At 38.2% G+C, this 15,393-nt stretch overlaps 1 protein-coding gene across 1 annotated transcript in view; it reads right to left on the reverse strand.

Moving 5' to 3' along the window:
* Window positions 1-15,393, reverse strand: part of ube2f (ubiquitin-conjugating enzyme E2F (putative)) — a 62,659-nt gene that overhangs the window by 39,443 nt on the left and 7,823 nt on the right. The window contains exons 3-5 of the mRNA XM_084954636.1: window positions 14,844-14,873; window positions 11,227-11,292; window positions 904-971 (exon numbers count right to left, since the gene is read on the reverse strand). Coding sequence (XP_084810762.1) covers window positions 904-971; window positions 11,227-11,292; window positions 14,844-14,873 — 164 coding nt within the window. The remainder of the gene's footprint in view (window positions 1-903; window positions 972-11,226; window positions 11,293-14,843; window positions 14,874-15,393) is intronic.

Here is a 15,393-nt window from a genome sequence, read left to right on the forward strand (position 1 = left end):
ATGCTCTTGTCACATTTTGTTTAGATTACTGTAATTCTCCTCTCTATGGTCTACCTCATAAATCTCTCCTTAAACTGCAGTTAGTTCAAAATACAGCTGCATGTATTATTTTCAGAATTAGACTTAAACAACTCCGTGTCAATTTCAAGATCCTGCTTCTTACTTTCAAAGCGCTTCATAACCTCGCTCCTCCATATTTATCTGATCTTCTCCATACGCACTCACCACTTCGTACACTCCGCTCTTCTTTAGCTTACCTTCCATCTGTTCCACCTGTTCACCTGACTACCATGGGAGTCAGAGCCTTTAGTTATTCTGCCCCGAGACTTTGGAATGCACTTCCACCAGACCCCAGACTACAAACTCTCTACTTTTAAATCACGTCTTAAAACCCATCCATTCAAAATTGCATACCCTTCATGATGATTCCGTCTTAGTCTCTTTTTACCTTGTTGAGCTTTTATACTTTCATACATTTTTTATTTTTCATTTACCTCATGTTTTTATTTTGTTGCACTAATGTAAGGTGACCTTGAGGGTCTTTAAAGGCGCCTATAAATAAAATGCATTATTATTATTATTACTACATTCCTTACATTAAGATCTAAATGATCTAAAATTATTGCTTTTTTATGCAGAAGGATTTGTGAAGCTATTATGAAGTGCTGCATATACTTGTGTGGAGCAAATAATGATTGTGTGAAAAAATGTAGAGCAAAGGGAGAAAAACAACACAGAATAAATACACTTACACAGAAGAGTATCAGAATAAATTCTTGGTAGGAAAAGAATGAGTGAAAGAACAAACAAAAGGAAGAGGTGAGCAGGCTAACAATGAAACACCCACGGGCACAGAAATGTGCTTTTCAAACCAGCCCACAGGAGAGAAACTTGACTACTCACCACCATGTTATAGGCTTCAGGGACATCTATTTCAAATTGAAACCTTCCACTTTGGTAGTAACCCTCATCTGGAAAGAGGATGACAAGAAAGGAGATTTTCAGTCATCTACATGAATACTGATTCTTGGTAAGAGATCACATTCATTCAGTGTTGGTGATCAGGACTTAAAAATAAAACAACAATAGAAGTATTTGAATTCAGAAAGACTTCAATAAAAATGACCTTGAAAACAAGAACTTTAGCAAACACATGACAAGAGCTGCGCCACATCACACTGTCCACGATAAGAGTATCAGTTTTATGTGACATTTTGTGGCGTCAGTGAGCCAGGTTATGAAGGAATGGGAGAACAAGATGCTAACAGCTGGCGATGTGCAACCCAAACATAAACAAAAGACCCCACCGAGCATCACTAGCAGCGCTCCATATGCCAGGAAAAGCAAACAGACAGAATCCTGATAGAAAAAAAAAAAAAAAAAGAAGAGGGCTTTCAGTACCTGTTTGAAAAGATTGACCCAAAATACAACAGCCCAGGTAGAAAATATTTTTCAATTTCCATTTCAATATGTGAGAATATTGTGCAGCAGCTCTTGCAGAGACTAAGATTAAGATACGTAAGGTATTGTTAAGCGATTATTTTATAATTTTACTTCAAATTCCCAGGGATAACACTACCCAGATTACCTTGCTTACACTTGACTGATGCTGTGTCAGTTGTATTGGACTTTAATGTTGCTCCACCTTGATAATGTCATTCTTCACATTACACTCTGTCATCAGTGACAGGAGTGGAAAAGAAAGATGGAAATGCCCTTCATTCTATCTGCACTAATAAATGCGGCTAAATGCAAGCTGCCATCACTAATAAATCACTCAGTGTTTTTCTCCTAGACCATTAGAAATATTATTATCACAAGTTTCCTTGAAATGGTGAGATATAATTTTGATTCTCTCTCACAGGCCCACACTTAACATGACAATGTTTGCATTAAACAGTTGCATTAAATGGTTGGAGCTAACAGAAAACCCTTCTTCCAAAAATACATCCTTTCTTTGGTGTTTTGATGATCTTAAGGATTCTGCCTGACACACCAGCCTAAAATCTCATTAACCTTTAACTGGCAGATTTGAAACATGAAGATATAGCAAACAATCCATGCCATTACCATCAAACCACTGCCTGACCCCTGATGCCCTGGAGATGGGAGAACCATCTTTGTGATAAAAAAAAAAGATTTAAAAAGGACAGTTATCATTGATGGAAATGTTTCATCATAGGATAAAGGTGATCACCCAGGGCAACTCTGTATCGATTTGCTGTGACCTCTTCTCTCTGAAGAGACAAGTGGAAACTAAAACATGGCAGCAAAATACCATCAGCAGATCCCGTCACTGTAGGGGCCAAACATGCTGGACCACAGTGAAGGATGACGTATTTGACCACATCTCCTTTCCCCACATCTCCACTGAGGAGTAAACTCTTACATGTGCATTTGTCTTTGTAATGAGGCGTTTATGCATTGCAGCCTTATTAAATATCCTTCTCTATTTAACTCTTGATGGCTAGTTTTGCTGAAGCGTACTGCACTGACCTCAACACATCACACAGACGCAGTGTACATGTGATCACAGTGCCAAACCACAATTTCTGACATCAATTAGGTACGGTCATCAAAAAAATAGGAGTTGATTCACATTTACTGACATCCTTCCTGTAAATCTAAATACAGAGGCCTCTGCGGTCACAGCTGCTAATGGAAAAACTATCCAGCTGAGTAGTTTTTATGACTGAAGCTCATTTCAACCATGCCCTTACAATGAACCCTCGTTCAAAGTCGCTTAGGTCATCCTCATACTGGGCATGCCAGCTTTAGCAGTGGAAACACATGAATGCCTCCACGCCCCCCTGGACTGCACTCACACTGCGTTTAACATTCCAGGTCCACTTTTACTTTAGTTTGGTTCTTTCACCCCCAATGTTTCGCTCCACTGCTCTTCTTCCCCATATGTCTTTATCTCACACTTAAAGGAGCAGCTGAACCCCATTCCCTTCTCTAACCACACAATGTGAGTTTCTTGTATTAAACCGTGAGTTTGATGTACTTTTTGGCTCATTTGTGTCCATTGCTGTCCACTCATACTTTTTTTTTAGCCTTGTTACTATTTAATGCACTGGCTCTGTAGCGGTGTTACGTGGACTAATTATTGAATGTGATCTTTTTCATTGTGTTTTTTTTGCAGATTACGTGACTAGCCCAATGCGGTACACTGCTAATGAGGTCACACTTCAAGAATAAGTTCAAATCTGCTCATATTTCTGGCTTGGTGCATCTTTTTTTGGGGGGGGGGGGGGGTCTAAGTTCTCTGTGAAAGGACCCCTGCAGTCTCAGTGCAAGTCGACGTGAGGGTTGTTTCTGCACAGAATCAGCAGCCATTGTACCCAAGATCAATCCATGTGTGACAGCGGAGTAAATGAGTGGCCCAGCTGGAGCATTTCAATCTTGGGGATAATCTCAGATCATTTGATTGCATTCTGCAGGTTAAACATTCATAATTTCACCTTTTTTTTCTTGGAATAACCAATTACTGTGAAATATAGTTAAGCTACATGCAGGGAGGTCTACGGTGGGGAAAGTTTTTGGTCCAGTTTTCCACACACTCTCACATCCTCATGTAGCCTTCAAAGCTCATTAAAGGCTTGTTCAGACATAGGGTCTGTTTAAAGGGTCTTTAATTAGCCGGATGACATTTACATTTCTGCTCTCACCTTATGGGGCCAGATGCTCTGAAAAGGATAGGCACTAAATATGGTACCATCACGGAAAAAAAAAAAATGGAGACATGGGTCAGATTCAAAGTTAAAAAAAAAAAAAAAAAGAAAAAAAAAAAAGAAAGAAAAAGGAAAAAGACAAAAGGAAAAAAAAAGAGAAATGGCTACTGAGCCTGTCACAAAGGTGGACTTGTCACTCCTGACAACCTGCTGAAATTAAGGTAAGAGAGACAAGGGATGGAAAAAACCCTTGATAACTGACCATTAAATGATCCGTGTGTGTGCGTGTACTCAAGATTTTCTGATATTGTGGATCAGCTCCAGTGTAATACAATTAGGGATGTTCCAGAAACGTAATCAGCAATAAGTTTCCTTCCCAATGCAATTCTAACAAAGAGAGAAATATACTCCCTAAAAATCAGTCTTGGCTCAGTATAGTCAACATGAGTCTGGCTTTATTTACACAGTTTTTATCAGTTGTTTCTATTCAAACATTATTACATTGTTACATTCTATTCAATGCAACAATGAGGTGCGATTTAATTAGACGGCAAACAACCTCCTCTGTATTTTAAAAGGTAAAAGACACACACAGAGAAACTGACAGAGAAACGCAGCTTCAACATTAGCAAGAAGGAATAAAGAAAGAAAAAGCTAAGGAATCAAAACCAACAAGGCAAAAACAAAAAGATTTTTTTACACAGCCTCCCATAAAAAGAAGAGGAGTAAGAATATGACAGTATTTTTTTTTTTCTAACAGCTGCAGTCAGAGGTCATAAATAATTCATGACTGTCTCCAGTACACAGGAACAATCAGTATTTGTTGTGACTAAACACTTCTCATGAACACTAAAACAAATAATCTCACAACTGAACTCCAAATTTCTGTAAACCATGATTATCACATGATTTAACATAATTATGTATATTGCTTATTGCCTGTTTAGGACACTGAGAAGATTGCTTTCTTCCTACGTCAAGAAACAGCTTAACATTTAAATAAGGGATACAAAGCTCAGCCCTTCATCATGGTCGGTCTGCTTTGCCCTTCACACCGAGTATCCTACTCAATACAAATATTCAACCCTTATTGGGATCAACAGCCTCTGACTCGCTGATTGCAGCATAAAATTTATTGCCCTACCCGGACGAATTATTGTATTGGTGATTTTCCCCTTAGGAAGGCGGCGTGTGGAAAAGTGATCTCTGCAGTGCATGTCTGTGTTTACAGATAATTACCGTTTTACTGAAAGGCATTTTAAACATGACATAAACACGGATCATCGAAATGTTGAAAACCTGATGGTAAAAAAAATGAAAAATAAATATAGTAATAAGAAGAACAAGACTATGACTCAAAATATGCTGAAAAGCAGAGCGACACTTTGCGATACCAAACTATAGATAGTTCTGGCGCCACTTAAAGCTGTGCACAAGCTGGACATCACTGAACTTCTGTTGACTATGCAGCTGCTGTAGCTTCCTTATGGTCATGTCTCAGCAGGAAAAAAACAACAGTTGTTTACTCTACAGCACCTCTCGCTGTTCTCTTAGCCGGAACTTTTGTTCTCCGTGTTTATCAGTCTAATAACTTCACAGCAGGAAGGAACAAACACTGGCAAGCATCTTAATAACCAAAAACCAAAAAGCAGAAAGTATTTAACCCGAACAGAAAACACAAAAAGCACAAAAACCCAACTGTGGTGATTCTGAGGCTAAATCTGAAGACGTGGCTGCAACAAACAGTCAGTGAAGTTAGCAAAGAATTAGAAAAGCATAATAAATGTTTAAAATTGACTTTGTATCAAGATTGGGCCCTTTTACTTTATTCAAACTTTAGTCACACTTCCAGGCTTGCTCATACACTTTGTACGCAGCAACAATGGGCATTACAATACTGTAATTATGCTTCCATGCAGCACAAAGACAAGGCGATTGGTACATCAATTTTCTTTCATCATTGTAGTTCTAATAATAATAACAGTGACACGTGAGAATGCGTTCACCCCGTCGTGTTGCTGGTGTCCCCATTCCTCAGAGACTGAGGGGTCTAAGAGCACGGGGTCACAGCACAGAGTGTTTCATGGGAAAAGAAACAAAAGTACACAGACATTCCAACTAAATAACAAAAGACCTAACTAATGTGTTGTCGACCACCTGCCTTGTTTCAATTAGATCTGGGAAGCCAATCCAGCACCAGCTAGGTTTCCTTTGATGAGTATTCATGTGTTCTTAATTTGGTTTTGTGTTGTTTACTTTGTGTGATATGTATGAGATGATTTGAGCTGCTCAAAAAATGTTTTTACAAGTAATTGTTTACTAAAAATATGAGAAAGAACAGTGAAATGTATATAGTTGAATCAATATTTACTTTCAATAGTAATACAGCTTAATTCCCAGAATGACCTACAGATCTATTATATGTGACTGTCAAGGACTTTATCTGAAAGGTGATTTTCTGATGTTTTGCACTGCTGATTTAGATGATTTAAAACCAATTACAGATGAAGGTTAGATCTTTACAAACAATCTCCTTTTCAGAGGACTCACAAAGCTCTATTCATTAAAACATTCCCACTACAGGATTTTGCCTGATAAGTTATTAGTATCAGTGCAGCAGCATTTCCTCACCATGGGTGAGCAAAGTGAATCAGGCTTTTTGTGAATAAAACGCCAACAAGAGTTTCTTTTTTCCTTTTTAATTTTTTTCTTTTCACACCATTTAACACGTTTAAATATATAAAAGTAATATTTTCAAAAGCCCTCTGCAGTCAAGTTGCCAGCTTAGTTTGTGCCACCACTGCATGTCATCAACTTTCATCTCCTCTCACTCTCACTTTTATCTTGTCCTTGGTCTCTCTATGCTTTTCCTTTCTTTTCTCTTTCCCCATCAGCCTCCAACCAGTCATGCCAGATGGCTTTTAAAACAAACAATCAAGATGTGATTGAAGTCAAACATCCAGGGGCTTAACAAAAGTATTGTATTAGCTGTTTAGAAATAAGAGCCATTTTTGTACATAGTTCCCTGTTGTCAGGGGCTCAAAAGTAATTGGACAAGTCTATGACGAGCAGTTTCACAATCAGGTGAGGGCAGCTACCTCGTTATTTTATGACAAGTTAAGCCAGCTGTGGAGTTGTGGGTGTTGCATTCGGGATCTTTTCACTGCAACTCAATAAACAGTCGAAAGAGTTGTCAATAAAAATAAAATATAATAAAATAAAAAGTAATTAACCTGTCAAGAAAATTGCAAATATTTCATGAAACCTAGACAAGTCAATGAGACTCTCAAAGAGGTCGGGCTTATCCAGATTGACAGGGAGATAAATGTAAGGAGAAGGAGAGCGCTCTGAAGCATATCACATCAAACATGGTGGAATCAATGTTATGGTATAGGCATGTATGGCTGCGATTAGAGTTTTCTGATGATGTGAGCACTTTCAGAAACAGAAGGATGAATTCTGGAGTGCACGGGGCTCCACTTTCTGCTCATATTCAGATAAATGCTCCAATGATGTTTAACAGTGCAATTTGAACCAAATGACTAAGATTCAAAATCTATGAGGGACGGTACACAGAGTCAAAACTACAAATGTTGTGTCATTGCCTAAATACTTGACTGATATATATATTTTTTACATTCTTTACAGGTTGATCAAATCAGAGAGTTGACTTTAAAATGAAGAGCCACAGAGCCCAAGATGCACAACCTTTGAGTCCAACATTTAAATGAATACAGGATTCAGGAATATTTTTTCCTAATATTCCACATTTGGTACAAAAAGTGATTGTTCTGAAGGTAGCAGAATATGCTCAATGTATTCATGCATTTCTAACCAAAGAAGTGAGTTTTATAGCACGACATTTTAACCCTTGTAGCATGAAAACTGTTCCAGAGTAAACGGTGCCACGGTCTACGAGAAACATAGAGAACAAGAGAAGAAAATATGAAAGAACATGAGGGAAAAAGCAAAAAAGAAAAACAAAGGATCGCTTAGCCTAGAGCTAAAAATGCTCTACATAACAAGTCAAGCTGATTTTACCTTACGCTGCTATGAGATATTAGACAGCCTGCATCCGGAGGCAAGTTCCTCTTGCATTTGATTTTTCATTTTCCTGCCTGACTACAATTACCTTCCCTGACGCACAAATTAAAGATGCTTCATGGGTAACGTCAGTTTTTTTACACTGCCATTCTTAAAGGAAAAATCTAACAATGGAAATAAGACAAATATTCATACAGCTTTGCCAGAAATACACCTGCAACATGACACGTCTTTATAAATCCACTATTTATTCATTTATTAATTTGAAAAGCTTGATGCTACTTTTTTAGTAACCAAACTCACACAAATTACAGTATCATCCTTTAACATGCATTATAGAGAAATGTACTCCTGTAATCGTGCCTGTGCTTAAATGCTTTTAGATTTGGCTATTAGTATTTTGTGTTTTGACGAGAGGCAATATTTTGTTTGTTCTCACAGATGAAATACAAACGACCAACAAATGATCAGGGCTGTTGTCTTAAACACCATATTGGTTACAACTGAGGAAATGCAGGACGGCTGAGGGAGCCGCACAGGAGGAGGGAAAAGGAAGATTAAACAAAGACAGAAAACAGAAATGGCAAAAGGGAGCATGTGATAGCCGAGCGTGGTGCGGGTGGAGCCGAGGTGGTGCACGCCAGGAGAGACAAAGGTTTTGAATAATTGAGCAAGCCTTTTTCTGATAACTCAGACTCCTTATCAACTCCTCTTAGAATAACACGACACCAAAGCTTTACTCTAATTGCTGATCTTTGCTTTTCTCTGCAGATATTGTTTACAAAGGCCTCTGTGAACGTTAACCTGAACATTACAGTGCATACTGCAGTGGAGGAGAGGTGGATGAATCACCGAGACACAATTACACTTTTACACAATTACACAAGGCACACATTTATTACAGGATGAGACGGCTTAAAATTTTCAAATTAATTCATTTCTAAATGCCCGACCCGACAAAAACAAAAAAAACCCAAAAAAACAAAAACCGAAACAATTAATTCCATTGTAAAAAAAAAGAAAAAAAGTTTAAATATTGATCAGTTCCTAAAGTTAAATATCAGAGTTCTCTAAAGTCATATTTAAGCTTAAAACTGCTACTAACAAACTCAATTCAAATGCTTTCGATTAGACCAAATCGCACCGATATTTTTTTTTTTTTTTTTTAACTTATACAAAATGTATTTGTCCCTCCAATTTATTCTATTAGTCTGTGATTGCTGCAATAAATGTATTTTATCTAAGGAATAATGTACGAATGGTGAATGAAAAAGATAAAAAGCCTTGTCATATGAAAAAACTAATTTAGCATAACACTTATCCTAAAACCAGACCAAACTTAACACTTAGGGTTAAACCCCCCATTAGGGCTGCCACAAACGATTATTTTGATAGTCGACTAGTCACCGATTATTTTTGCGATTAGTCGACTAATCAGATCATGCGTCCACTGGACGTAAAACTACAGCTTATTGCACAAGCAGCATCTGCTCTTATATAACTATCATTAGCTTACAGCTTTAAGTGTTTAAGGTATGTGCTAAGTATGTGCTAACTAAAAATAAAGACAAAATGATAGTTTATTAAATTTTAATTAAATTTGCAGATTGTTTCGGTGAAGTTTAATAAACTCCTTGCTATCTAAAATATAACAGGAAACCGGAGTATATTATCGAGCATCTCACACTTCTGATAATCAGCTGTCTGCTTGAGGTTTATTCAGCTGTGTAAAAACTATAACTTTAATCTCAGCCAAACCAATTTACTCAGGAACAAATAAAATACTAAAAAAAGCCAAACAATAACATTTTGAAGTTATCCAAGTGACTTATATATCATGTTTAACCTGAGTAGCGAAAGATGGCGGTGGGTTTGAAAACGATTAGCCGGCAGTCCGGTGTTCTCACGGCTCTAGTGAGCCTTGCCCCCGGCTAGCTATCGAGCTAGTGGGTAACAGACGTCTCCGAAAACGTCGGAGCGCTTTTGAAAATATGTGGTGTCTTGATAAACTGAGCAGATATTTGAGGTTTACACAGCTACATTCTCGCCTGAAAATATGTTAAACTTTATTTTGTGACCCAAAAAGAATAATAAGAGTAATATTAAAACTAACTAGCTGCCGCCATTGTTGGAAACTGAGCTGGGCTGCGCTATGAATTCTGGGACACAGCTTCTTCTTCGGGGTTTAACGGCAGCTGGCATCCTTGTACATGCAGTGCTGCCATCTTCTGTTTCAGTCCGTTATTACACTCTTAAATCCTACTACTTATTCCTGCGTCTTTTGGGATCTTACAAAGCTTCAAACGACGCGTCGACTATTAAATTAGTCGTCGACGATTTTAATAGTCGACGTAATCGTGACTAGTCGACTAATCGTGGCAGCCCTACCCCCCATGTTACTAAAACTATACAGGTAGGAGTAAGACCTTTGATGCACAGATGCTTGGTGGATTCAGAACCCACTGTTGCCATGTTTTGATGCACTGAGGTGTCATTTTTAGGAATACAAGGAACAACGTGCAGTCTTGCAGTCATTAATGTTATAATCATCTGATTAATTTCTATAAAGAGTTCTCTGAGATGCTGCAGTGGAGTCACTCATGCAAAGACTTGTGTTACCATGTATTTGTAAAGTTGCAAATATGGACGAAGCCTTGCTCACAAAAAACATCAGAAATGAACTCAAACTTTTCCAAAACAACTTCCAAACCGAGACCATCCTTCATGCACATGACCTCAGTCCACTCACTCCCGAGCCGTACACCCACCAGCTTTGAAGTGGACTGGATGAGTAGTTGTTGGGAAATGTGAAAACATAATAAGACATCTTCCTTAAATTATTAGCTAGATGAAATATTCTACAAATATTTAAATAATATATATATTACCGCTCTGTTTCTTTGCTTCTCTCCTTCTATTGCTCCAACATGACTGAGATTTCTCTCAGTCTATGGATTGGCATGTTTACTGATGAAAATGAAGACAGATTGCTACATGAGGAGAATGATAAGGAGAAACTGGGTTTGGGCTGGAAGAAAGTTTGTGTGTGATGGAGAGGAAGCAGGAAGTGGGACGCATGAGAGCCTCCGGAGACTTAGGTAACTCCACACCACTATGTTTGGTTTGTACAATATTCGACAGGTAGCCCGCTGAGCTTGAAACAATGCTGATTAAGCACAACTGCCTTGGGGAGTGAAGACAGTGCTGCGGTAATGTGAAAGTACAGAGAATGCTTAAGTGCCTTTCAAAGGGAATACTTTAGATTGAGAAACAAATTGCAAACACTTGCAGTCTCCTCTCCTTCACACTAAATCACCTGAACCCAACAACGTCCCTGTCAGAGCTTCTTTTACTACACCAGTTCATCTTTAAATGTGCTGGTGAAGTAAATTTAAGTGAGACAGATTTAAAAACTTTTATAACTAGAATAAGAACCAACTTTTTTTTCTGAGGGTGTACCAAAACAGTTTTTAGAGCGGGATCAAAACAGGCTTTCTTGTTTTCTTACCAGGAGACACTGCCAGCTGAAAATGATGCAGCTTATCCTCATCTGGAAAACTGGCTTTGCATGTGCCTGGACACGAACGATGTGGGGAAAGAGGAAAAAAAGAGTCATTAGAGTCAGATAATAAAAACAGAAGCATATTTGCCTTACTGGCAAATAAAGGCATTAAAATCTAAGACATACTGCAATCTGTTCTAACCATGATGTTGATACCGCCTTAATTTGGTGCAGGATTTTTGCCTTGCATTTCAAAGTCCCTGTGGCACCATATTCCCCCCTGGTGTTCAAGGACAGGTACTACACTTAAAACTATAAAAGAACTCCTTTTATTTGTTTTACTTACATAATTACCAGCTTTTTGATTAAAAAATAATAATAGAAATAATTCCTTTATGTCTTAAAATGACTCCAGACTGCCATCTTCACATTCACATTATATATATGCAAATGAGCCCCAGCAACTCTAGCATATATAAGTGGTCACTATTGGCTTTGGTCACACACCGTAACACTACTCTGTGCTGCACAATGGAAGTTATAATATCAGAGTAATGCAGACACACACACACACGAACTAGAAACTCATTCTGAAGAGGATGATCAAATTATACCGGGCTGGCTGCCAGTCAATGCATCAGAATGTTAATATAACGTGTTTCACACATTGCTCCCTGATGAGAAAAGAATTAATGAAACCCTGGTAGTCTGAATCAGTGTCATTAAAGAGCCCTTGAGAAATAAAGTGCTCTGCTTGCTCTATGAGAAGATTGCATATTGCATTTAAATACAGCATCAAATTTTTTACAACCTTTCTTCACCTCAAAACATGAAAATGATGTCTTAAAAGCTGCAAATAAAAACTTACATAAATGGATCAATAACAACAATAATAATCATAATAATTATGTGATGAACTAAACAGCTACAATTAAGACATGTTTATGAGCGTAAACCTATAGAGAATAAAAATGTCTTCACTGCACGGTGGATGAATCCCAGCTTTCACCTGGACAACAAAACTTCCCTCAGTGAAGTCCATCAGTCAGAGTCCTCCTTGTTTTTTTACATCTGATTTGCTTCTTATTTCCCCATCCACCCTCCGTTTAACATATTGCCTTTAACAGGCAAAGCTCTCTGCTTTAAGTGATTCCAAGAAAGTCACAAACATAAAAGTGAAAGACTGTGCACACAAATCTGTCACTGTTCTTCACACTGGTGTTTCTCACTGTGTTCACAGCCGGGAGGGTTGTTTTTACGTATTTAATGAATTCATACTCTTCAAGGTATCTTAGCGTTCATACTGGGACGTAAAGTAAGGATACGTAGTGGTCCATACATATTTAACAAATGAGGTTTGAACACTCGGGAGTTCCTAAAACAAACAGCACTTTGCATCTAAAAAAAAACCCAAACAAACAAACAAAAATAAAAACAGATATGTTTTGATAAAACATTTATCATTCAGACAACGATATAAATCACAAACATTTTAAATTTTCTGTAAATTCTGTGAATCTCGGGCAACTCGACTTGAAGTGTTTTCAGCTGAGCGCCATGTACCTGAAGTCGAGTGTTTTGACCGATGCATGAAACTACAGTTTTAGATACAAGTTGTAACGGCTGCCATTTTCTTTGTGAGTATTTATTACACGGCGTGTTGCGGGAAAAAAGCTTGTTTTAACGTTTAAGTCTAAGGTGTATTTTGAGCACCTGACGGCTCTATTTTGCTTTTCATCCGTAAACTCGCTCCGTACTCTTTTACGTGACTCTTGAGTAGGTGGTAGAAGAGGTTTGTCATGTTTGAGCCTGTGGTGGGGACTGGTTTTCTGCATAATTTGCATAGTAGAGTTTTCTGGTCCATGTCAGACTTTTCATAACCAAACCATGTCCATGCTACAGAGGTAGCCCCTCGTTTAGAAATATGGTCCTCGATTTGTTTTGACTGGTCCTTCTGTTTCTGTTATACTAACATAGAGCCTATAAAACAGGAAGTCCCGTTCTGCCGGAGGTTTCTTCCTGTTAAAAGGGAGTTTTTCCTTCCCACTGTCCCCAAAGGGTCATATGATTGTTGGGTTTTTCTCTGTATGTATAATTGTAGGGTCTACCTTACAATATAAAGCACCTTGAGGCGACTGTTGTTGTAATTTGGCACTGTATAAATAAATAAAATGTAATTAAATTGAATTGAAGGTTGCTGATTGGAAATGTAATAATTAGATCTTTGTAATCAGCAGATTGGATAAAATCTTATTGGACAAAACAGATGCTGAAAAAGCTTAACTTGGGGAGATAATTTGCAGTATAAAAAAGTGAAATATATGTTATTCCAAGAGTGAGATCACAATAAAATTGTATCTCGAGTGAAGTATTGAGGTGATATCGTATAGTGGGAAGTCTGGTGATTCCCACCTCTAACATATATTAAATCCTAATATGTTTTGACACATAAGCCCGGTTTCCATAAATAAAAACTACTTTAAAAAAGCACTTTGCACAGAACATTATTTTATCATTCCTTAATTGTACAGCACAGGTTGCAGAAACATAAACGCCTCCTGCTTCACACTGCTGTTCATCTAAGAGCTGCATGACCTCACAGCAACTGTAGTGATTGTTTGAAAAGCAATTTAAAGAACTCTCCGGTTGTCATATAAGGAAGAGATCAAATAAGCTGCGAACACCCGCTGCAGCAGCGCCTACCTCCAGCAACTACACACTAGTGCTTTTTTTGGGCTCTTTGAATTGCGTTTTAAATTTGAATCTCACAAAAACATCTTCTAAGAAAGCCAATCAGCGGTGTTACTTTCCTGTTTCCGTGTGCATGACTCATTGTTCACTGACCCTCAAGCTACACATCAGTTTCATCAGGCCACAAACAAAAACAAAAAAAGAAGCAACCTGGTCTGAGCCACAGCAAGCATGATGAACTCTGCACTTGTGCATAGCAGTGACCAAAGAAGATCTGATATACTGAGGTGGAAGTTCCCAAATTAAGGCCGGTGCTAAAATAGTAGCCAAGGGTAAAGTCTGTTTAAACAAATACCTCCCCTAAGGGCAGAAATACAGCGAGCAGCAAACATCTTCAGGCCTGCATCACTTTTGTTTATATTTAAAGACATGAATCACTTGCAGCTTAACACAGATACATTTATGAGGTCGAACTCGACGAGCTGGCTGAAAATGCACAGCTAAATAATGCTAAGCTGTCTCTTATCATTTAAAAACATCCACTAGTCTGTCATTTGGACTAAGTAGTCTTCCATGAATCACTCATTTAACAAACATTTTAACCACGAAGTAAAATGATCGTGTTACTGGTTGTTGCTGAATAACTTTGTGGCAATTTAATAACGGCTTAAAGTATGGTTACAAATAGCTTTCACTTAACATTAGCAAAGCAATTTGTCAAAAACAGAGAACGTGAAGCACATCAGAGGCTTGGTTTTCTTTCCTGCCTCCTTTATACCATAACTGAGGAAATTAAGAGCCAGAAGGAGACTATGAGGATTTATGGCAAATTAGGCCAATTACTCAGTTGTCAGAGTTTCAGCTGCTTTTGACTGGCGGAAAACGTGGAGCTGGAAAAAAAATGCTGTGTGTATGAAAGTGCAAGTACTTACTAGGAAGATTGGCTTCAAGTTCGGCAACTTCTGTTGGCAGAAAATAAGAACGAGTGAGACAGCAGCAAAAACACAAAAAAAAGAGGCTGAAGAATGAGGCACAGTGTGATATCCTCATACACAAAGAACTCCCACTCCCACACTGGTGTTTTTATAATGAAGTAATATTTTAGTAGCTGCACTGTCAGGAAAGTTTCTCTGCATAAAACATAAAGTCTAATATGAAATTCATGCACAAAAAAATGTATTTTACATACAGCGCAGTGTAGCAGAGACACACAGCGAGTAACACGGTGGGCCAAAGTAGGAAAAAGGAGACGGGGAGAGAGAAGAGCAACGCAAGAAGGATAAAAGGTTGTTTTGTTCTCGCTGCCAGAGGGCGAGGTCGGGCTGAATTTTTAAAAGCGTTCAGGGTCTGTTGTGTTTTCTCACTACTGACACACTTTTCACTCCTAATTTGTGTCAGCTGGTTTAACACCTTTACCTCCCAGAAAAATACACAACAAAAATACCCGCTGTATTTTTCTTCTCTGGGCAGCTGGTGCTGTTG

This window comes from Perissodus microlepis, chromosome 16 (assembly GCF_051167445.1).
Source record: "Perissodus microlepis isolate ML-2025 ecotype Zambia chromosome 16, ASM5116744v1, whole genome shotgun sequence".
Taxonomy (NCBI): domain Eukaryota; kingdom Metazoa; phylum Chordata; class Actinopteri; order Cichliformes; family Cichlidae; genus Perissodus; species Perissodus microlepis.